This window comes from Zosterops lateralis (assembly GCF_965231275.1).
Source record: "Zosterops lateralis genome assembly, chromosome: 4".
In the NCBI taxonomy this organism is placed as follows: Eukaryota; Metazoa; Chordata; class Aves; order Passeriformes; family Zosteropidae; genus Zosterops; species Zosterops lateralis.
In genome coordinates this window covers 27,853,971-27,876,542 of record NC_139765.1, presented here as the reverse complement: position 1 = coordinate 27,876,542, position 22,572 = coordinate 27,853,971, and the positions used below count along the sequence as shown (strand labels likewise).

At 38.1% G+C, this 22,572-nt stretch overlaps 1 protein-coding gene across 4 annotated transcripts in view; it reads right to left on the bottom strand.

Annotated features, from left to right (window-relative positions):
• Nucleotides 1-2,904: 2,904 nt before the first annotated feature.
• The window catches only part of ANKS1B (ankyrin repeat and sterile alpha motif domain containing 1B), a gene marked incomplete at its 5' end in the record, with an annotated part of 414,325 nt that continues 394,657 nt past the window's right edge, over nucleotides 2,905-22,572 (bottom strand). For all 4 annotated transcript variants that reach the window (XM_083860540.1, XM_083860539.1, XM_083860541.1 and 1 more), the window contains 4 exons: nucleotides 2,905-4,809; nucleotides 5,944-6,111; nucleotides 11,424-11,561; nucleotides 16,187-16,273. In XM_083860540.1, coding sequence (XP_083716666.1) covers nucleotides 4,699-4,809; nucleotides 5,944-6,111; nucleotides 11,424-11,561; nucleotides 16,187-16,273 — 504 coding nt within the window. In that variant the 3' untranslated portion in view covers nucleotides 2,905-4,698. The remainder of the gene's footprint in view (nucleotides 4,810-5,943; nucleotides 6,112-11,423; nucleotides 11,562-16,186; nucleotides 16,274-22,572) is intronic.

Sequence of the window (22,572 nt, the reverse complement as noted above, 5' to 3'; positions counted from 1 at the left end):
GCTTTTATGATTGAACTTTTACAGAAAGTTACTGACCTGAATTGTGGCCAGGATGGAAAATTGCTGTGACTGAAGAAAACACTCTTGCAACCCTGTAAGGATCAGTCCTAAGTGAGACCCTGTGAGCTCTCCTGGACCACAAAGGGCTGCAGCCACAATTCACTCTGAGTGGGACACTCCTCTGCATGAGAAAACCCTCAAGTTCACTCTGTTTGTAGGACCACTGCTAAGAGCCAACAATGGAGCCTGGGCTGATACTCCCACTCCTCGAGGACCCTCTTCACCCTTCAAAATGAGGCAAAGGCATCCAACATGGGTATTTCACTTATCCTGAGGGGAATTTTTCATAGGTATGCATCCACACTCTCTTAGTGTGTGTCTGCCAAGTGTGAATATAGTATTGCAAATTGTTGTGGTTTAAAACCAAACAGCTGCTTCTCTTCTCCCCAGTCCCCTCAAGTGAGAAAGGGACAAAAAGGCAGAGATGATGGGTTGAGATAACAATTTACTAGAGAAAAAACAATGGGAGAAGCAATGTTACAAACAGTAACAGCAAACAGTACTCACAACAACAGTGCATAAAAGAGGTGACATACAAAAAGGTGCTCACCACCTCACCCAGCTCTGCATGGCAACCAAGACCAAGACAAAATGGTGGATGCTACCACAGCCCAGCAGCTACGCGGCTCTTCCCGAGACAAAGGACAATGTGGTGGATGCTCTCACAGCTGGTGTCCTCCTTCACCAAGCCCAAACAACAAGAAACAAGGATGGACAAACCTTCCAAGCTGGATCATCTGCACAGCACTGACTAGCTCTGCTCCATGTTGGTTGTGGTCACTGCTTTGCTTCTCCAGAAAAAAGGAACAAAATGGTGCCATTTCTGCTGCACACTCACCTTTTCTTCCACCTGGAACCATGTCACCCCACCATGACCTGGATGGTTTAGGATAGCAACCCAGCCACACTCACATGTCTCTGCGCCCTGCTCCTCTCAGCAACAGTGAGAGAATGAACTCTGTCCTAGCCAAAACCAGGACACACATGCACTGTGAGTGTTGATCTCTGTAAGTCGTAAGTACATTAGATTAGTATATAAGTTAGGTCTACGTGTCGTGCACAATGTAAATTCCACAGAATCTTTTCTTAACTTGTTTAAATTAGGTTATCAGTGATGTGCTGTTAAGTTTAAGTGCTGTTAAAAACTTGAGACCTAAGCCATTGGTCAAGTCTGGAGCTAAGTTTGTAAAAAGCATCTACTCTGAACTTTGTGACTCAACAGGAGAGTCCCCCTCATTCCTTCTTACTCTTTTTCGTCCTTAACCTTTTCCCATCTTCAACCTCCACATAATATTAGACTGAGTTTAGTTTGATTGATAGGTTTTAGTCCAATTTTTCTCTGTGCTTCAACTATGTAGTTCAACAGTAAAGTGAACCTTGCCAATGAACTTTAACATGCTTTCACTTTTTTATTAAACCTGCTTTAGCTGCTACCTTTTGCCAGTGATTCTTTGAGTGACCTAAAACACCCATTCACAACAGAATATCAGAGACCTCACTACTCACATAATTCTCAAAATCCTTTGTCACCCACATCTCATTTGGACTTCAATTTGCTTACTTTCTCATGTCAAATGCAATCTACTTCTCTATCACCCCTCTTCTTTTGCCAATTCTCCACCTTCCCACTCTAAGTCAATTGTTGGAATTAACTCTTGGTTTTACATCCAAATGCTCCAGCTTCTTCATATGCCCTCCTTGACCTGCCTCTGCTTCCCCTTTACCCTTGAGGTCAAGAACAGCAATTTTCCTGACTTTCTGATCTTATAGAGGTCTCTGACTTTTTCCCTACCTTCAGTCTTAAGACTGACCATTATCCCCTTTACTGCCTATGCAGTTCTGTCATGCCAGGAACTTAAATGAAAAGTCAGCTCAACCAAAAAAGACAAAAGATCAAGTGCTAACTCCTTTGGACTAGTGCAAGTTTGTAGAAGTCCCTTTGGATCTGAAGAAAGGACTGCTGAACCAGTGTCCCAAGCTAGAGGAGACTCCATGGACTTCTCTCCACCTGGCTTACACTAGTATTGGTGAGTAGACAGATATGTTTTCTTCTAATACTCCGGGTTTCTGCAAATACATAAGTTCCTATGTGTGTTAATTCTTATCTTTCCTTCGTGTTTAAATTTGTCTGTTGTGAGGGCTTCAGTTGTTCACTGCCTGTGTCCCAAAACCTTCACACTCTATTCTCTACCCTACCAGTCTTTCATCTGTCTCATCTTTCATCAGTCCTGCTAGTTATCATCAGTCTCTCTTGCCCTAATTATCTCTCCCAAATGAGTTCAGCTGCTTACTGTGCCACCTTACCTGCTTGACATCTGTTTGATGAACTTAGATCAAAATCTTCCTGCAAGGTGCCAGTTGACACCTGTTCCTGTTGTTTCATACCTTTCCTTTACATCTGCATAGAGTTTTGCTGCAGCTCTTGTCTCATCCTTTAATTTTAGGGATCACTCAGCTGCATAAGAGGTGCCCTAGTTTTATACCCTGAAAACCTGGCCCATTTGTACTTTATGTGCCTGAAGTGAATGTGTTTTAACCTAACTCCTGCACAAATCACAGGGTGTGATTAAATATGGGAAGTCAGCAGTTGAGTAGAGCATGGAAGAATCAGTAATTAAGAACTTTAAACTGTGATTTTTTACCATCTGTAAACAAAATCTGTATTGCAAACCAAAACTCTCACCACAACAATTCCTAGGATTCCTCCATAGAAGATTCCAAAGCCCAGTGAAATCAGTGAAATGGGAGGGGGATTTCACTGATTTTAGTATCCTTTGCATCAGGTCCCTGATTTCCCTTAGCAATGATAAAACAGTACACAAAGCTGGGACTGTACAACTTCCTTTTATTTTGTGTGCTTTTATAGGATATAAATAAATGACAAAATTACAAAATTTATAACTGGAAGCCCAAGCATATTTACATAAGTATTTGTTGCAGTGAGGCTACTATTTACTGTTCTCCTATACAATTTTCCTTTTGGTACCATATTTTTAATGTTATTTTTTTTTACCGTCAGTTGACTAAGTACATATCAACAGTGAATAAGCAAAAATATGTACAAGGAACTATTTTGTTCAAGTAAATTGAATACTGTATTAAAAGGATGTAATCACTCAGCGCTATGATTAGGTTTAACTAAACCATATACAATTATCAGTTTTAAACCAAGTTCAATTATCCATTTTTTGGAATATACCAACTGATGATTCTAACTGAAAAACCTCAGCTGGATATCAAATAATAATAAAAAAAACATTAAGACAACCACACAATTTATCAATATCTCTATAATGAACTTCAAAATGATTCACAATTTGACTGGATAGAACAATATACGTTAAAATGTAATTTTTCTCCTATAATGATATTTTTACTGTTATCATTTCAGTTCTACATAAATATACATCATGGTATTATACAAATACTCCACAGACATTAAAAAAATTAAAACACTTTAAAGAAAAAGTAATTCTTATTCAACCAAATATTAAGCAAATGCTTAATTATTTTGTTTCATGAAAACATTTTTATTACTTTGGAATTTTTTTCTTTTTCTTGCTGTTTTTATTTAGAAAATGTTTTGCAGTAGAATTTTATCAACACTCTTTCAAACAAGCTTTCTGTGACAGAAATCTTGATAGCAAAATCCATGGTTTTGACTTTTTTTAGAACCACTGAGATTGTTTTTTTAAAAATACTGTTAGAATTCATGGCTATAGCAATGTTGAACTGCATAAACTATATGTAGGCGCAGTAGAATGACCATTCCACTTTCATTCCAGACTGATCACACAGAACATCCAGTGCACTGATGCTACAACTCTTATAATTTTCATAATGCTGCTATAGCAGTCATTTATTTAACTTTAAAATAAACAATATTTCTCATAATTAATCTGGCTTCCTTCCATAAATATGCATATCTTTTCCTATAGTACTTCTCTTCCATAAAAATATCTAATAAATTTTTTTCTGTGCATTATTAATACCTTTTTCTAACCATTCATAAAACTCTGATCCTTTGCTAGAATGCAAGAAGTTCTTATTTCTGTAGAGGATCAAAGGACATCAATGATTACATATAAAATCAGCGCACACAGAAATCAGGGTGCCTAATTTCTCGTCACTTTAATGAGCTCTTTATTCAACACAGTAGTTATTAATGAATTCAGTGGTTTCACAAATAATCTATTTATTAATTCTGGTTCTATTTCAATTAAAAACTGCCAAGATTTAAATAAAAAACCCAATCAAATACTCTACTCATAGGCAGCATTAGTATTAGTTTAGAGACATTTTGTGGTTTTCTTTTCTTTAAAAAGTAGAATTCTAAAATAAGAAATCAAAGAAAGCACTGTGGCAGAGTCACAAGGGAGAACTGCATGAAAAATAAGATTTCTCACTCCTCTTGTGGACTGTAATTTTAAAAGTCTTCATATAGTGTCATTCTTCAGTCAGTGCTGCAGGAAGAAGAACATCACCAGAAATGACTGTCAGCCTTTTTTGTTAGTTACAAGGCCACTCATACAATGCAGTCTTCCTCTCTGCTGGATTGAAACGTTGCCATAAAGGAAAGGCTGTGCTGTGACTGCTTGGCGTGCAAGGCACAACAAGGAACAGGGGGACAGTTTTGTATCAGAAAATTGTAGTTTCATACTTGGTATTAATGCCTCTTTTAGCCTCTTGTCCAGGTTCAACAATCCAGGGTAGATTCGCAAGAGTCTTTTGTTCGGATGGATCTATCTGCTTTAAGACAAATGCAAACATACAGACGGGTTACCATCTCCGTGCACGGCAGCTTGAGCAGAGGGTTTTTCTTTAAACTAACAGGGCAAATCCCGAATTGACAAAGTCGTACAGCAGCAAGTATGGTGGTGTCTACACTCCCATGTACTCATGGCTGCCTTCTTCTTCCTGTTGAGATCAGAGCTGTGTTTACCCCCAAGCTATAGGGCATCATAGTTCATTAAAGCCACACTTCATCCTGAGAAGTCTGTTCGCTAATGAGACAGACGATGGCATCAGGAAATGTTTCTACTTAAAGTTTTATGGAGGAAGATTCTGTGGCAATGGATGACAAAGTGTACAGTCATACATTCCCCCCTCCCTTCCCCATACCCAATAATTAAGTGTCATAGAGTACAGTTCTCCCATTATAGTCAGTGAATATGATACAGCGTGCGGTCATTTTTCTCCTTTCCCTCCCAAATCACCCTGTGCCTGTGTTCTCACTTAATTTATAATAATTTTCATAAATTTTTAAAAGGTCTACTGTAAAAGAATATTTCTCTGTCATTTCTGCACTTCAGGAGGACACTTTAAAGGCAATCAATACATATGCTTCAATGAGCTTTGTTTCTTAGGAGTCTGTGATTAATACTGAAAAGGTATATTGGATCCCAGATCAAAAAGAAAAACAACAAAAAAAGAAAAGAGTAAGAAAGGAAAAGAAGTTGCTTGGTCTGACAGGATAATTGCAAATTGATTTGGATTTGTAATTTGATTAGGACACATATGCTGTGATTGTATACCAAATAAGTTAGGTCATAGATTAGATTAGGAAAGTCCATGAAACTGCAGAATTTGAGAGGTATGCATTGATTAAACTGAATTAATTAAAACTCTGTAATTGCTACATGACACATATACACAAGACTAACCAAGCAACATCTTAAACTGGAGAAATCTGAAATAAGCAGTTTGAAATGGCTGCCAGTGCTGTGGTGACACAACCCTGCCAGCTGATGAGCAGAGGTGGTGGCACAATGGAACATTTCTGACTCAAGAGGTATTTTTATTTGTACAGCTTCTAGTATATAAACTCTTAACTGTATAGCTGAATTTTGGATTTTTTTGCATGCATTACTACCCTCTACTTACCACTGACTTCCGAATACTAACACGTGGTTTGGGAATAGGTTTAGAGGGTTTGTTTTCAAAGCTTTCAGGGAGGGTTGAAGAATGACCCCCTTTTCGTGCTTGTAGTGCAAGCTGGTAAGCCACCTCAAATGCTTGTCCTAGTGTAAGAATGATTTCATAAGCTAAATTCTGGAACAAAACAGAAACAGTTAAAATTGAGGTGAGGTTGAATTATTGTTAGATACATGAAGTGGGGTAGTGATTTGCAGTGTAAATATTTAAAATCATGCTGGTAATAGGCTCCTCAGTCTTTGTGATGTTTACATCTGTCATTTGATTTCTCATTGATTAAAAATGATCTAAATGTGATTTATTGTACTGAAAGTAATTACTTCTAAACCCCTTGAAAATGTCTTACTAAAACATGAAAACATGAGTGGGTGAGTTGTCATCTCTTTTTAGAACAAGTACATTAACCTTCCCACCTTCCCAACTGATCCCATATCTGCTGTTCTCAGGATCCAGCCCCTCTTGCACTGTCACAATGTGACATTGGGCCTCGCTCTATTTCAGACCTCCTGTGCTGATCTGTCCTCCTCCAGAGCATGACGTGCTGCTTCCCCAGGCACATGCCTTGGGATGCTCTGTGCCCACCAAGCAGCACAGGAAGAGGCTGCAGCATGGGTGGGATGCTTTCAAAAGGACAAAGAGCCAGTGCTGGAAGTCTGCACTCCGACTGACAGATGTAGTGCAGGTAGCTGTGTGTGCAGGTCAGGGCGCCGCTTCATGTGTGTGCTGCAAGTCCTGGGGAAACCTTCTTCTCATGGGTTTGTTTTCTAGAAGCAAAATTGAGCTCAAATAGTTGTGTAACAACACTCCTGTAAGCAAGGGGAAGGGAGGGTAGTGGGCATAACTAAACAAGTCAGGCTATTATACCTAAAACCAGTTCAGTGTGGATTACTTTAAATCCTCTTCAGATATGGGGAAAAAAAAACTGTTGAACCATTTATAAAACATGAATGAGGTATCAGAGGGGGTTGATGCAAATATCTTTTCAGTACAGTAGTACATCAATGAAAAAGCAGCTGTGAGTTTCAAATTTGACCTTGCTCTAAATGGCAAGTGGATTCCTATGGTAATTTTTCTTCGGGTTTGTGGGTTTGTTTTTGTATATTTATTTTCAGGCTCCTACTGGAGCTTATTTTTAGGCTCCTAGTAGAGCCTATTTCTGGGCTACTAACTGCAATAATGTTTAGAACCCCTGCAGAGCAAAGGCAAGCCTGTTGGCTAGCCTCCATATGATGTCCTACAGTCTCCTTAGAATAATTCATAAATTTTTGATATGATTCAGATGTTATTTTGTCCTTCCTCAATCTCCATAGCCTATAGTTGGAAGCAATTCTGCATTGCGTTCAACCTAGGTGATCCCTTAAAATTCTCATGTTTCTGGTACTTTTTCAAATGAATTATGTTTCTACTAGTCAATTTTAACTGCTAAATTTGCAGTATGTGAGAAAGCAATGCAATGCACTTCGAAGTACACTATTTGCAGCCCCTTCAGTCATTAAAACAAAGTTAAATGGACAAGCATTTTATTACATGCCCTACACTTCATTTTCCCTGAAGAATTTCTGTTCCTTTTTTATCACTCATGTATACTGATATAATACTGGCTAAATTCAGCATATTTTGCTCATTAAGAGCAAAGAATGAGAGCTCATGTAAGAGCTTCTTATAAAGGGGCCAGTTCTGCCCTGTGTTCAGTCAATCAGAAAACAATTATACTCCTGCACTGGGACATGCTCTCTGCTGTTATGACTACAATCACAACATCAAGCCAGCCAAAATTTTATAGCTTCCCAAATAAAAATGTCTGTCTGATTTGATACTCTAGTCTCCAAATTATCTCCCCTTTAACTTCAAGGGAAACTGTCCAGACCTGAAAAACACTGAGGATGCAGTTTGCCAGTGGAATAATAAAACAAAAACTAAAGAGTCTGTTATAAATTGCTCTGCATTTTAGCAGAATGCTGGCCAAGGAATTAAGAGCAACAGAGTAGAGTTGTTAAAAATGTAGAGAATAATATAATTTGAAATGGAGTGTACTTTTAAGTGGGATAAGAACATTATTCTAGAGAGAGATGTCTTTATCAGCTGTCATGACAGTAGGAGAGTGTACTATATCATGATGGAGTTTGTCTGCAGTGGATATTATTAATATTATTAAGGAATACATCAGCAGGACAAGGTGTAGGAATGGCTTGCTGGAGAAAACACAGGCTGCAATACTAGTAGGACAGAAAATACACCATCCAACATGGCATACAAAAATATCACTGAGACAGGTCTGAAAATTTGGGAGATAGGAGTGGAGACTGAAAGTTTGCCATACTGAGCCATAAATCTAGTTTAAAACCTGCATCTTGTATAAAGCTACTATAACCTGTTTTCCATTGTTGCCTGTAAAATGAAGAAAAACCATGCCTGCCTGGGACCTGAAAACCATAAGAAATATGTAACTGCTTCTCTGGTTAATAAATATTTGAAATATAGCAAATAAAACATTCACTGTTCTGTTGTATTTAAAATGCAAACTGAACCATAGCTTGTACATAAATTGTACACTGTGGTAGAGCCTTGGCAAAGGGAAGTCTGCAAATGGAGGCAAAGAGTGCTTTAAAACTGTACCTTGTAAAGTTTTTAAAAGTTATCTGAAAAAAAAAACCATTAGTAAATAAGCTTGGTTTGAGGAATTTCCCACCTGTAGTACGGGGAGAGGATTATAAGGACCAGAGCTGGTACAGACTCTGCAGGGGTTATATTGGACAGGTAGAAACAGGATTCCCTTCAGGACAGGGGTGGAAAACCAAACCAAAATCCATTCTGATGGAATGAGGAGATTATTGGAACTAAAAAGTTCAAATAAGTTCAAAAACATGTGACACAAAAGGAAGGATACAAGTCTCTCTCTCCCCGACAGATGCTTAGCATGGAAGTTGTAGAGCTGCTGTAGGAGACACTGACTCTCACAGCACTCCATCAAGCACCTTAGAAAGGAGAGAGAAAGGCCTGTGGTGCTTCCCAGGCTGCTGCAATCCTGCTCCTTGCCTGGTCACATAGAGACAGAAAGTGAGTAAGCCAATGCCTTTAAGCAACAGTTTCTGGGAGGTGAAAATGAGGTCAACTACCGTGTTTGCCAGGCAATGCTACAATTCAGAGCCCCAGCCCAAGTCTGACTCAGGATTCTTCAGCTTTAACTCAGCCAACCTATTACAATGGCTAATTGTTTCCTACATTTTAACTCACTTTTTGTTGTCTTCTATTCATAGGAGCACTGGGCAATGAAGGATTATCTGATGGAAATTACTTTGGGTATCTCCAATACACAAACCAGAAATTGATATAGGAGCTGTGTTGATGGTTTGTTTCTCTGGAGGGACTCCTTCACTCATAGATTTAAGGCTGCTTAGTAAAAGAATGAACATGAAGTGGATTTTGAATATTAACCAATAAATCCTATTCTTCCTCCAAACCTTTTCCCCTTCAATATTCTGTAACAAAGTCTGATGGTTTTGCAATTTTGAATGTAGAATTTTAACTGAGTTAAAGTTAAATGTACAGTTATTCCTAAATAGTCTCAGTAATGCTTGTGGTTGCATTTCACTACACTAAAATATTTCCCTATCTATAAATAAATTATTCTTGCCCACATTTCCTGAGAAACTGAAGGACCCAAGAAAGTGATTTTCTTTTCATAGCATTGTATATATTGTAGTAACAAAATATATATGGTTTAAAATGCCTTACACTTTATTGTGGATTTCTACCATTTTAAACCTTAATTTTCTTAAAATGATTGTACTTCTATCCAATGGCAAATGGGTAGAATTGTTTCTATCAGCAAATGGGATGATCGGTTTAACAGAAACATTAGGCTTTAAATAGAAGATTTAATTCCCAGTATGCTTGCATTCTGAACATCCAGGTAATTTTTATAGAGCTTGTACTTGCATCAAAAAAAATGCTAGTTCCTGAGAAATAAAACAACACAAAAAAAGGATATTTGAGTAGGTAACACCCCACTGAGGATTAGGCTGCAGGAGAAAACTAAGTTAAGACAGTTAAAGTTTCCGTATTGCTTAAAATAGCCATTTAAAGTGCTTGGGATATTAAATGCTCCTCCTAAGGTACAGGAAGTGGGCAAAATATAATTATTCCTGCATCACTTTTCTTTGCTTGCCAAGAAAGGAGATAAATTTCATCTGCAATACCTGAGTCTATGTTTCTGCTTGATTGCTAAAGCTATAAATGAAACTGCAGTACTTCAGAAACATTAAGTAGAATTTAAATGGACCAGGAGAAATAATAACTTCACTCAATCAGTCTAATTTCAGTTGTTCACACATCACTAAAACCTATATAATGTAACATCTTGTTGATCATTGTCTATTTTTAACACAATTTCAAAGTTTTTCTATTCCCTGTGGATACTAAAACATTAGCAGAGAATTTAAATAACAAAAGCACTCAACCAAAATGCTATAATTCCTCTAACCTACCTGTACATCTTGTTATTTAAATTCTCCCACACACTATTGCTGTGCATGTTAACTATTTCCATAGTTCCAAATAAAAAGCTGCAGTTCAGGTACCCTGTTCTTTTGATTTAACTTATTTATATTCATGTAAGCATGTTTCAAGAACTCATACACATTATACTCTATTAAAATATTTTGTCTTGGATAGCTTTGAAGTTGTAATAGGACCTTAAATTTCTCTTGTCCACAACTCAAAAAGTAATTTTTCTTGAAAGTTTTGCACTATAAATCTTAGTCATAAAAACTTTAGTCACTACTTAGCTAAACTAATTCAGCTAATTCACCAAATTTAGCTGAAAACTGCATGACTGATTAATTGATATGTGTTCATGTTTTCTTGAAACCATAATAGTTTGTGCATCCCCACCTGAGAAGTGTAATTACTAATTTTCCACCAACATAATAGGAGCTCCAAGGACTTTTGCTGAAGTAACAGTTTGAGATATGTAGGCAAGAATTATTGTTTTCAGTAGTTCTTGAACAAGGAAATAAGAATTAAGTAATTAATTTGCTATTTTCAAAATAAAGGCAATCTTTTGGTGCATGCTGAGATTTCAGGATGGCTGGCCAACATACTTGTTACAAACTCTTGGAAGGCTTAGGCTTATACCTTAGGCTATGAGAATTACATGTCCAGACTTGTATGAAAAGTGACTCAAAGTTTACAGTCAACAGCTGAGGTGACAGAGGTGAGTTATTTCCAGTGGGAAATGAGATATCAAAGAAAATCTTTGCTCTTCTCCAGAAATGTCCTTTTGCTATCCTATAGTGATCTTTTCCTGTGGTAGATTACTGATGCCTTCCATTAATTACCATTAATATATCCTGAAAATGTTTTAACAGAACTAAGTAACTATTACTAATCAAAAGAACTATTAAATGAAGTATCTTCCATTAACTGACCACATCAAACGCAGTGAATACGTGGCAGTAGTGGTGATTAGTCTTCAAGTCTTTAGTGATGTACGCAAACGTAGAAAGGTCTTCGGGGTCTTGTGCAGCACAGGAAATGTTACGGATTTCATGTTCGGCAATAATATTCTGTTTAAAAAAATATATTTTAAATCAATTTAAGAATTAAATTTAAAAGAGCTGTAAAAGGTGTGGGTTTAGATTCACACTTGCATTGATCTACTGTACCAAAGTATTTCAGAAATGTCCTAATAAGAAGAGATTTAATACACCCCATGTGAGGTCTTACAGAGGTATTTGGAATTTTGACCATCTCCAGTTGCCAATCATCTGGTAGGAAACCATTATGTTCTGGAGTCTTCTCTATGAGGCTACTTGTGCTTTGGAGTTTATTTAAGTTCCTTTGAGAAAGAGACATCTTTCCTGGCACACAGGACACAACTTTATAAGTTGCTGGTATAGTGCTTCAATATTGTATTTATAGATAGATTATAGATAGATATAGATTTTCAAAGCACTATACCAGCATCTTATGAAGTTCCTGGGCTCTCATCTAATGATCAAAATGGGACACTGTTTCAGTCTACTGACAGACAGGATCTAGTGAAACGCAGCAAGCTCAATAGCCAGGTTTTTGCACATGCTATTTGACAAATTTTAGCTATACTTCTTCAGGAAGAAAAAACTAAACCAAACATCACTTATAATTGAAACTGTGAGATATTTAAAGGATTCTGATTACTAAAGTGGTAACTACAGAGGGATCTGGCAGCTTATCTCCACTTACTGATAGAGAGATCATCCTGTAAGAGAGATGTAGGAAAATGAAACTCTTCATGCACCGAGCCACACTACTTGCAACAGCCAATGTAAGCTATAGCACACTACTGGGAGAGAGGTGGGGCATGTCTGTCCAATGGAATAAAAAAAAAGCTGTCTTAAAGCTTTGGAGAAAATTATGAATACTCATTACATAAACTGCTGATATGTAATTACTCTGTTCAGGCCAAAGGAACCATGAAGCCAGAGAAGATACAGCAGAGTGGCTTATGATTAGGCCTTGCTTCAGCAACACACGAGTTTCAAATGGTTTGTTTAAAGAGAAAAACAATTAATTAAATAGGAATTTACTTAGGGGTTAGTTTATGCACTTTCTTGAATTATAGCCCTGCTGGCTGTAGCTCTGGCATTTTCACAAAAGCCCACAGTGACATATCCTGCTGCAGCATGACATCACTGCTGCATCATGGAACAGGTGATACCTGTAGTGTCCCAGTTCCTCACACAGCCACCACTTGCTGCTGCCATGGTGGCATCTGTCCAAGTTAAAACAATCTCTGAGCATATCTGGTTTTCCCTCACCCCTCTCTTTTCCTTCCCACCTCATTTCCTCCACCTCCTTTTTTATTTTTTTTTAATACATGCAACTAAATTACTTCAGATACTTTGCCATATCTTCTCTCATTTGCTAAGTGCAACTTTCCCCCTTTGCATGTAGGTGCCAAGTTATCGAAATGAAGGATTAACATATTTAATTGAAGAAATCATGACTTAGGAAAAATCTTAATAAAAAGCATACTAAATTTCAAATTATGGAAAAACTGAGATAAGGAAACTTGACTGAAGAAAAGAAATAATCCTCTTAAATTGTTGCAACATAGTTGATTATTTCTTTTTAATGCATTATTCATAAAAATGACAAAACCAGTACTTGTGTTTCAATATATGCCAATTTATAATGACATGTATAATCTCTGCTCAAAAATTTCTCCCTTTTTATGGTACTTGAAGCATTTTATTTTCTTTGTTCTCAAATTGATAACTTTTACCCTCAATGAAGATTTTGATGAGAATTAGAATTATACCAAAACCAGGGATTTAGATATCCACAGATGGAGCTGTAATGTGCTGTCATTGATGTAGTGTTGAAAACACTGTAGTTCAGAAAGCAGAAAGAATTCAAGCTTGGAAGGTGTTAAAATCACATGAGAAGTATTTATGCCAAATCATGAGCCACAATGTAATCACCTGAATTTATGCAGCATATGTGAAAAGAGCTCTGCTATGCTGAAACTTTTTCTAGGTGACTTGGGGTTGACACAGGGATTTGCACTTGAGTCAAAATTCATGGATATTATTATAATGTTTTAATTTTAAATCAAGTGAATTTTAGAAACATACACATATCAAGTTTGTTTTGAATAACATATAGAATACTTAAACTAAATCGTCTGGATAGAAATTGGTAGTGAAATTGAGTTTTTTTCCTAGTGCGCTAGGATATCTTCTGTGATATCCTTTCAAAATTAAACATTTTTCAGTGCATGAGTGTACTGTGTCCTACTGTTACATTTCAGTAGACCACAGTCTTATTCTTTAGGAGGTAGAAGGCTAGGAACCAGCTTCCTGTTCTGGGTACACTCCTCAGGCACTGACTGACACTGTACAGTTGTTCTAAAAATTGTCTTTCAGTTTGGCAAGAGAAACCTCCAGTACTTCTCAAAAAGTGGGGAAGCTGAAAGTCAGTTCTGGTTCTGCCAAGGAAATACCTTGGAGAGACTTGGTTTTTGCTAAGCAGCCTTCCTTTTGCTTGCCTAAATCATGCTAGTCAATCTCCCTTCTGGCAGAAATCACCCAAAAGTTAGGGTGAGCTGTGAGCCACGAGAAAATTCTGCGAGTCTGCTTTTTCCTAAGCAGCAATTTCTTTCTGGTCTCGCTTGCAAAGAAATGGTGTCATGCCAAGCTTCAAGGCACCACTGAAATAGCTGTCGTGGAATGAGGTCAGGGCGCCTTCAAGTTTCAGTCACCTGAAACTTTGCCTGCTATGACTGGGAATACAAATTCTTAGCTTGGTGGCATAAAGGAAAAGGATGAACAGCCATGAGAGCTGAGTTTTCAAGCACAGAACTGCTAGCTAGTTTTGTCAATTAAAACTATGCATTTATTGCTAAGTGCTACCCAGCGCCGTCAACTATAAGCTCGTATGGAAGCAGTACAAGTCTGGATAGGCTCTCACCTTAGTGCTAATCTGTTTTGGGTCTTGAAGGAATTTGGAACAGCACACTGTGGACAAGGATGATAACAACGCTTCTGGGAGAGTTGCAGGCTATTACCTGGTTTTTACAGAAGGGAAAGGCAGTGCAGATTTTGAACTGGAGAGAAAGCAATCTACCACTTGAGAAAAAACATTGGACTGTGGCATATTTAACTCCATCAAATACATCCATTGCAATACTAGGTTTCAGTGGCACTCATCTAGAGTCACCTAATGCTATTTGCCAAACTTCTTTCAGGTTTCCATCTTACATAAGACTCTATGCACTGTGCAAAGAGACACAAGAAGCTCCTTTTCTTCTCCTGTTTTTTTTTGTAAACCTAAGGACACTGCAGTTACATCCTTTATGCTACAGAGGAGATTTAAGAGCTGAAAACAGCATTATCCAAGTGGAGTTAAATAGCATTACAACATCCTCATATATGCCCTACACATCAGAGAACATAAAAGGAATGAGGGTTGTAGAAGCTCAGTTTTGAATCAATAGAAGGAAAAAGGAGTGGACAGGAATCCATGGTCCCTCTGCTCTGGAAAATATGCCAGACTTGAAACGACAGTAATTTCACCTCAGTTTTTCTTTTACACCATTTTCTAATTCTAAATATGGCTTCCAAACTCCAGCAGAAGTTCACTAAACTGCTTCCACTGTCACTTAAAACACCGTTCTAGTTAAACTTAAAAACTGATTGATTTGGCAAGTTTGATGCATACTGGGTTAGGTGTACTGTGTGGTCTGAATGTTCAGCAACACAAAGCTGCTATATACATTATTAACTTGGGCAGGTAGATGGGTTGTCAGATTTATTTTTCATATTGCTTAGTCAGTTGTAGTCACATAACAGAAAAGGTAATTTCTGTTCATATAAAAGCATCAGGATGGATTGTATTTCCTTGCCATTTTAGATACACAAAGAGGAGAAATTAATGCATTACTTTACTTCTCTTTACAGACTTGTACATTTTACTTTGGCTAAGCAACAATCCATTGCTCTATCCATCACTGAGTTTGCTGATCTTCTAATTTCTGCTTTTGTGGCTTTGGTTAGTTGGGGTTTTTTAAAGATTTGGATGTATTTAGAAATGTAAAAAAACAAAGCACAGGAGCATTGCCACACAGGAAGATGAAGAAAAAAAAAAAAAAAAAAGAGGAATAGCAACTATTAAAAAGGTGCTGCAGTTCAGGTATTTAAATGGCTAGTATCAAGAAAACAGCTCACAAGAGAGGCTGTGGTATTTGAATGTCTGGAAAGCACATTCAAGGCTTGTGTTTCTTATTCTTAAAATGGCTGGCCCTGAATAAAACTGCATATTTATTGAGACTTATTTCCTCAGATTATATTAATGAACATATATATACATATATATTCTACGTATTTATGGAACTGTATAGAGAAGAATATGGTAAAGGATTCCACAGAGGCTCCCTGCTGAATGTCTTTTGTGATAAGCTTGCATTTAATAGCAGAATGCTGGACACGATGCTCTCCAAACAAGCCACTAAAGCTGCTTCACCTGTCCTCCAGACTGAGTTTCTGGAGAATGACAATTACATTATATCCATTTTGGGCAAAGGAGGAGAAAAAAAAGGAGAAGGAAAAACAAAGTGCAACTCTGTCCCCTCTCTGGCCTGGCCTTCATAGGTATTACTATTTCTTTTAGTTGTGAGAAACAAAAGGTAATATTCAGTAATTGCACATACCTTATTTGTGGCATCAATAAATTTGACTCCCTTGTAAGAGACAGACAGGACAATGGTTGGTACTTTCTTCATCTGTTCTGTAGACTTCTGAAATCAAAACGAAGATATTATTAGAGTTGTGTTGCATCACAATAACAGTGCTCTCTTCTGATTAAATACCTAAGTTAAACAAATATTTTACTTTTTCTTCAGCTGGCTGTGCTCTGGGTTCATGCTCTCCTGTATTACAAAACTAAAATAGCTTTAAGTTTGTTGTGAGGATGGTAAAAGTTCTTTTTTCCAGCACAGTGGGAAGAGAATAAAGTAACTTTTCCAGGCTTAAAAAGACCAGTCATGCAACCAGTGTTTCCCAAAATGTGTGTGTTTAGGACATCTATTTGATATGCCCCATCTACTGCTGCCTCATTCCCTTCTCCTGCCCTTCCCAGCTGTAAGAAGCAACAGCACAGTACTTCTTGTAGTACCATTTCTTTGCTGCAGTTAGTTGTTATTTAGAAACATTTCCTTTTTTTTCCCTTCTTTGCCATTGTATTTGTGACACGAGGTGTTCTTGCAGCCCACCAGGCCTGCCAGTCAATCCATCAGCCCAGCACTGTATCTTGTCACCACTCTGTCTGCACTTCAAGTGCAGCTGCTGCTAGAAGCTGCTTTACACATGAATTAGCAGAGGCTTATTCTGCATTCCCTCTGTGCCAGATTCTCCTACCTACAGTTCATGCCCTCCTGTAAGATTGTTTAGGCTAGTCTACATCTGTGTGCCTTTGGTGTGATGCACACAGCAAACATATTTCCCGCTGAACAGACTGACAAAATATTTGGGGTGGATTTAAGTTCTCTGCAGAAAAAAATGCTCTTTAGTTTACAGAATAAATTTTCTGAAACAACCCCAAACCCAACCAAACAAAACCCCCAAACATTGCATAATAGTTTGTAACTGATTTGAATTCTTATAAGGTGGAAGATAATGACAGACTAGACTATTCTACACAAAACTTCTATAGATGAAATGGTAACATTCAGAAAATGCTTATTTATGGGACTATCTGGAAACAATCACAGAGATCAATCAAATATTTTCCTGAGAGGGAATGAACTGTTAACAGTTACAGGTAAACATGAAGAAATATCAGCACTCAGAAGGAGAGTCTAAACACATTGAAAAGTCTAGAACTGGCACATAGGAAGACTATTAAAGCAGCTGAAAAAAAGTAGCAGCGGTGGCTTTGTATTATTAAAAAAAAAAAAACAAAACCAAAAACCAAACAAAAAAACAACCAAAAAAACCAAAGAAGCAGAGATAAAAACTTGAAAACACAAACTGTAACTAAAAAAATACATTTGAAAAAAATAGGCAATGTTAACACTAGAAAGTAAAATAAAGAGAAACTTAAAACAAAACCCCTGCCCTGTAATCATGTCTCCTTATTGGCTCTCGATCCTCCCAGAATCAAACAAGACTCCATTTTTGTCAGCATAAAATTCAAAGCTACAGATCCAGCTATGTTCTGCAATTAGTGTCCATGCCATGTGAACTAAAACCTCCAATTAAAGTTTCAAGAAGGGCCCCACTCATCTGTGTAATAGAGAGGATTGCTGGATCTCTCTGTATCAAATGTCGAAAGACTTGAAACAGCAATCAAGTGTCAATTTATTTAGAAGAGAAAAACTTCTTTCACTCAGAATGCTTGCCATTTTTAAGAAATGAAAGCTTAAATGGTAAAACATCCTGAGGAATTTTAACAAAATCTGAAGAAAGACACTAACTTGATTTGCATGCCTCTGAACTGAGTGGAGGAAGAAATGGTATCCCTGCCAAAAGTAGAGCAGGCAGCTACCTGTGTGTGTGTGTCACTACAACAGATCTCAAATGAGTCTTTTCATAAAATTCAATTTCAATGCACAGAAAGCATGACAGTGACTGCACAGAAGTTGTAGTACATACATCTGTCAGAATAATAAGCAATAAATATGCTCATACTAGACAAAATAGTCACAAATATCACTTTCATCATCTGTCAAGGCAGCAACGGACTAAAGCAACTTTTGTCCTTTCATTTTAATCCAACAGCTACACACAAGAGAGCTTTCTTTTCCATTTTGATTATTGTAATTACCTCCTTCCTTGCCTCCTTAACAGCAAAATTCCTTTTCTCCAATGCGCTATACAAACACAGGTACTGAGTTCATATATTTTAGTTTCTTGGTATAATTCCCACTATCTGGTATTTGCCATAAAGGTGAAGCATCCTGTTGGCCAGGCCACGTTGTACCAACTACCTTTCCTCTAGACCTGTAGCTGGTAATTTAATCATCTTCATCTGCTCCACATTCACCTGGGTTTATCTTGACCAGGCCTGACCACTAGTATTTAATCAGGGCTGCAAACTGCCAGAAGACTGTCTCTGAGCAAAACAGCTCATCAAGATGCTATTAAATTACAGCTGGCAAATTAGGAAATGAATCAGAGACTGATGGACATTTGTAATTTATTAAGTCAAACCATCTCAGCTGGTAAGGAGCACAGGATGTTCCTCATCAGTTCGCAAACCATACAAATCCCAGGATTTGTGCAAAGGTGTCCCGGAAGACTGCAGTCCAGTGTAGGATTATGATCTGGGGTAACAATTCTACACTTGAACTCCCATTGAAACAAACAGCTGGGCAGTAGAAAAACATCCTTTGTTATTATGACAGTGCTATCAAGAAAAACATGCAGCTCTATTCCCTGGCTCAACTCTTAGTGATACAGTAACTGAGGTCTACCAGATAATTATTATTTCCAAGCAGTTTACAGGCTTCAACAGTTTTGAGTTGTCATGGTGAGCTCACACTATTTGCTTGTTGTTCCTTTCTTTTTAATGAAGGAATTGTCTGCCAGAATGTGTAACGTGCGGATTCAGAGATACAGTATGAATACCTTTTGCTCAGGCACTGTAGGTGCTTTGGCTCTGAATTCTAGGATGCTGAGATGGAGTCCCACAGCTTTCTTGGTCAGACATTTCACACTTCTGTGCAGGCCAAGTGGGCATCTCTGCCCATGTCTGTGCTCAAAATCTGAGAAGAAGGTGGGGCACAGAAGTCAGTATTCATTTTCCTCGGCCTTTTCAGGTTCTAGCCACTGTACCAACTCCATGAGGACACAATGAGATGACAAAATATTCTTGTCCATCTGGTGTCTCTATGGGAAGCATATGGACTTGAGCCAAAGTTATAGGAGCCACAGCTGAAGGCTGGCATTGGATGTCATGTGCATGCTGACATATGGCCTCATGCTCCAAGGCATGTTCGTACCATAGTAACAGGATTAGATTTCATCTCACAAAGAAGCAATCATAGTGACAGGACACTGTCTTTGGGAAAGTGCTCACTAGCCTGAAACTGGTCATAGTTCCTATGAACTCCATTGTTTGTGACTGCAACTGACTTTTAATTTCAATACACATCTTTAGGAGAATCACCTGGGTGAACAGCAGGCCTATTCCAGGCTCCTTGCCAGTGCCTGTTGCTCATCAGCAGATCACCTACATCAGGACAGATGTGCATGCCTCATCTCCATGGGTGCACTGCTCCTGCAGGCAGCAGTCTCTGTGCTGCACAGTCTGCACTGCCAGAGAGACTGAGCTTTGGTCCCACCTCTGAAATCCTTGATGGCAGACAGGAAGGTGACTACATGAAAGCAGGCCATGTATAATTCAAGAACCATAAAACAGGCTTGTGTGCATATATAGGAAGATAGAAGAAAGTGTCACCATCCTAAATCTAATGTGACATATGTGCAGCTTCCCCAGACTTCTCAAAAGACGTGGAGCATCCTTCTCTTCAGAACAAGGAACATCAGGAGTACCAGTCTTGTCTGTATTTTGATGCAGCTGCTGCAACGAAGCTGCTTCATCCCCTCAGCACCCACAATGCAGATCAGCCCAGTGGAAGAAGGTAGAAGGTACCTTCTACATAACTACCTGCTTACTACAGTGACTGCTTTTACAATAAAGGTCTGAACTTAAGAATATTCTGAGTTTGCATCTGAACCCAGTGCTGCCATTACGTAGGACAGTGCCAAAACCCAGCATAGGCTTGGACAGTGCTGTTCCTAATTTCTTCTTTTGAAATGGGTCATGAAGAGGCGCAAGAGCAGTGGTGCCAGAGAGAGCAAGAGAGGGAGTGCAATCTTGCTTATCTTGTTAATGGATTTTCTTTCATTTAATTGAAAAAAAGTCACTCTCATATCCAGAGTCTAAACTCATTTTCATATTATAGTAGTACTACAAACTATCTTAAGTAGGTAAAGCATTTCCACTTGCATACTGATTTTGAATTAAAGGCTGTGCAGAACTGCTAGACATTTATTTAGAATATAAGCTAAAATCCAACTAATTTGAGATCTGCCAGCATGTCTAACAAATCAAGGTAATTAACAATGGCTTAAGAGGCATAGGACTTAATAATAATATAAACTAGCAGTTTATTTTTAGAAAGCAAATACAAAATCTGCAACCCTGAAGGGCCTTTAACCTTTTCAAGACAGGATTGTACCTCAATACCTTATTCTGTGCAGAACTGAAACCACTAATTCAACACCTTTGAAAGCTCCTGCAGTGTACAAACCATGGTATCTCTGAGCACACAACCACACAATGCAGCCAAATAAGAAATTCAGAAACACACATACAATGGTGACTAATTAATTCCCTTGATATACTGTAGCACATGGTGTAATGCAGCCCCTTCTGAAAATCTTTCATCTCATTTATTTCCTGTCAAGAGGAAATGGGATACACTGGTACTTCTACTTTTCCATGTTGATCACTTCAGTGTACTTACACATGCATTTATAACTAGATTACTCAGCTCTCATACAGTGGTCAAAATGAAAACAGGTTCATTTTTAGGTTTATATGTAATTATATTTGATATTGTAAATACACAGTAAAGAAACATTATTTAGCTATGACAAGTCACTAACAATCCCATATATAAACAAATTCTAAGTAAAAGTTTATGAGCCTGTAAAATCTATAATCTTTGTCTTGGCTTTCTACTTTTGCAAATGAATCTTCAGTACTATATTGATTTTTAGTATCTATATGAACACTGTAGCTGGCAATTCTCCTATTCAATTATATACTGGAATCCACTTCAGTACAAGAATCTGAACTTCTTCCCAAACTGGTAGCAACAATTAATTCTAAATGGCATCAGACTGCACATTTCAAAACATGTGTTGGTACCACCTACTATCATACCCGTAAGTCTGCTATTTATTCAAGGCTTATGAAATTTCATCAAATAGTTCACAGAATCAGTGAAATCTCAGTTGGAAGGGAGCCACAAGAATAATTGAATTCAACTACTGGCCCTACAGAGGGCCATCCCCAAGAAGGCACACCATGTGCCCAAGATCATTGTACCAATGGTTCTTGAGCTCTGTCAGGCTGATGCTGTGACCACTTCCCTGAGGACCCTGTGCTAGTGCCCAAACACCTTCTGGGTGAAGATCCCTTTTCTAATATCCAACCTTAACCCCTCCTGACACAACTTCAGGCCTTTCCATGGGATACTGTCTCTGGTCACCACAGAGATCAGTGTTTGCCCTCCTCTTCCCCTCACGAGGAACTGCAATGAGGTCTCCCCTCAGTTTCCTCTTCTCCAAGCTGAACAGATCAAGTGTCCTCAGCTGCTCCTCATAAGGCTCCCCCTCAAGGCCCTTCAACATCCTCACAGCCTTCCTTTTGACACTCTCTAACAGCTTTGTTTCCTTCTTCTAGTGTGGTGCCCCAAACCACAGGACCAAGGTGAGGCTGCACCAGCGCAGAGTAGTGGGAAAATCACCTCCTTTGACCAGCTAGGGAAGAGGAGCTTGAGTGAATCATTTTGACAAGATCATGCATGAGATGAAATTGTAATAAAAAGTTTAAGTCCAAATTTGGCCAGTTAGTTTTGAAGCCAATTTGCCTTTTAACAAATATTTACATACAATTATACAATCTGCCTTTTAACAAATACTTAGTAATTTCTCTCAGTCCAAAAGGTTTAAAAATGCATTACTGACATAATTTAACACTTCTTGGAATAAAACTACATCTGCAATCCTCATGGTACAAAACTCTATTGCTCTACAATTAATGGATACCTCCAAGCTACATCATTAATATGAATATTGCACTTGGGGTGCACCTGTAATGCACCTAGCTGAGAGTGAGATGGTTTTTTTCTTTTGCAATACCTCTGAATATTCCTCTGCATTCCTTTTGCCCCTTAGATTCCTTTCAGCCAGAATTCAAGGATGTACAATCCTCTGAACACATGGTACACCATGATGTGGATGTGCAGAGAGACTCAATGTCTTTAAGATCTTCCACCACTACTTATTTTTTCCTTCTGAGTAA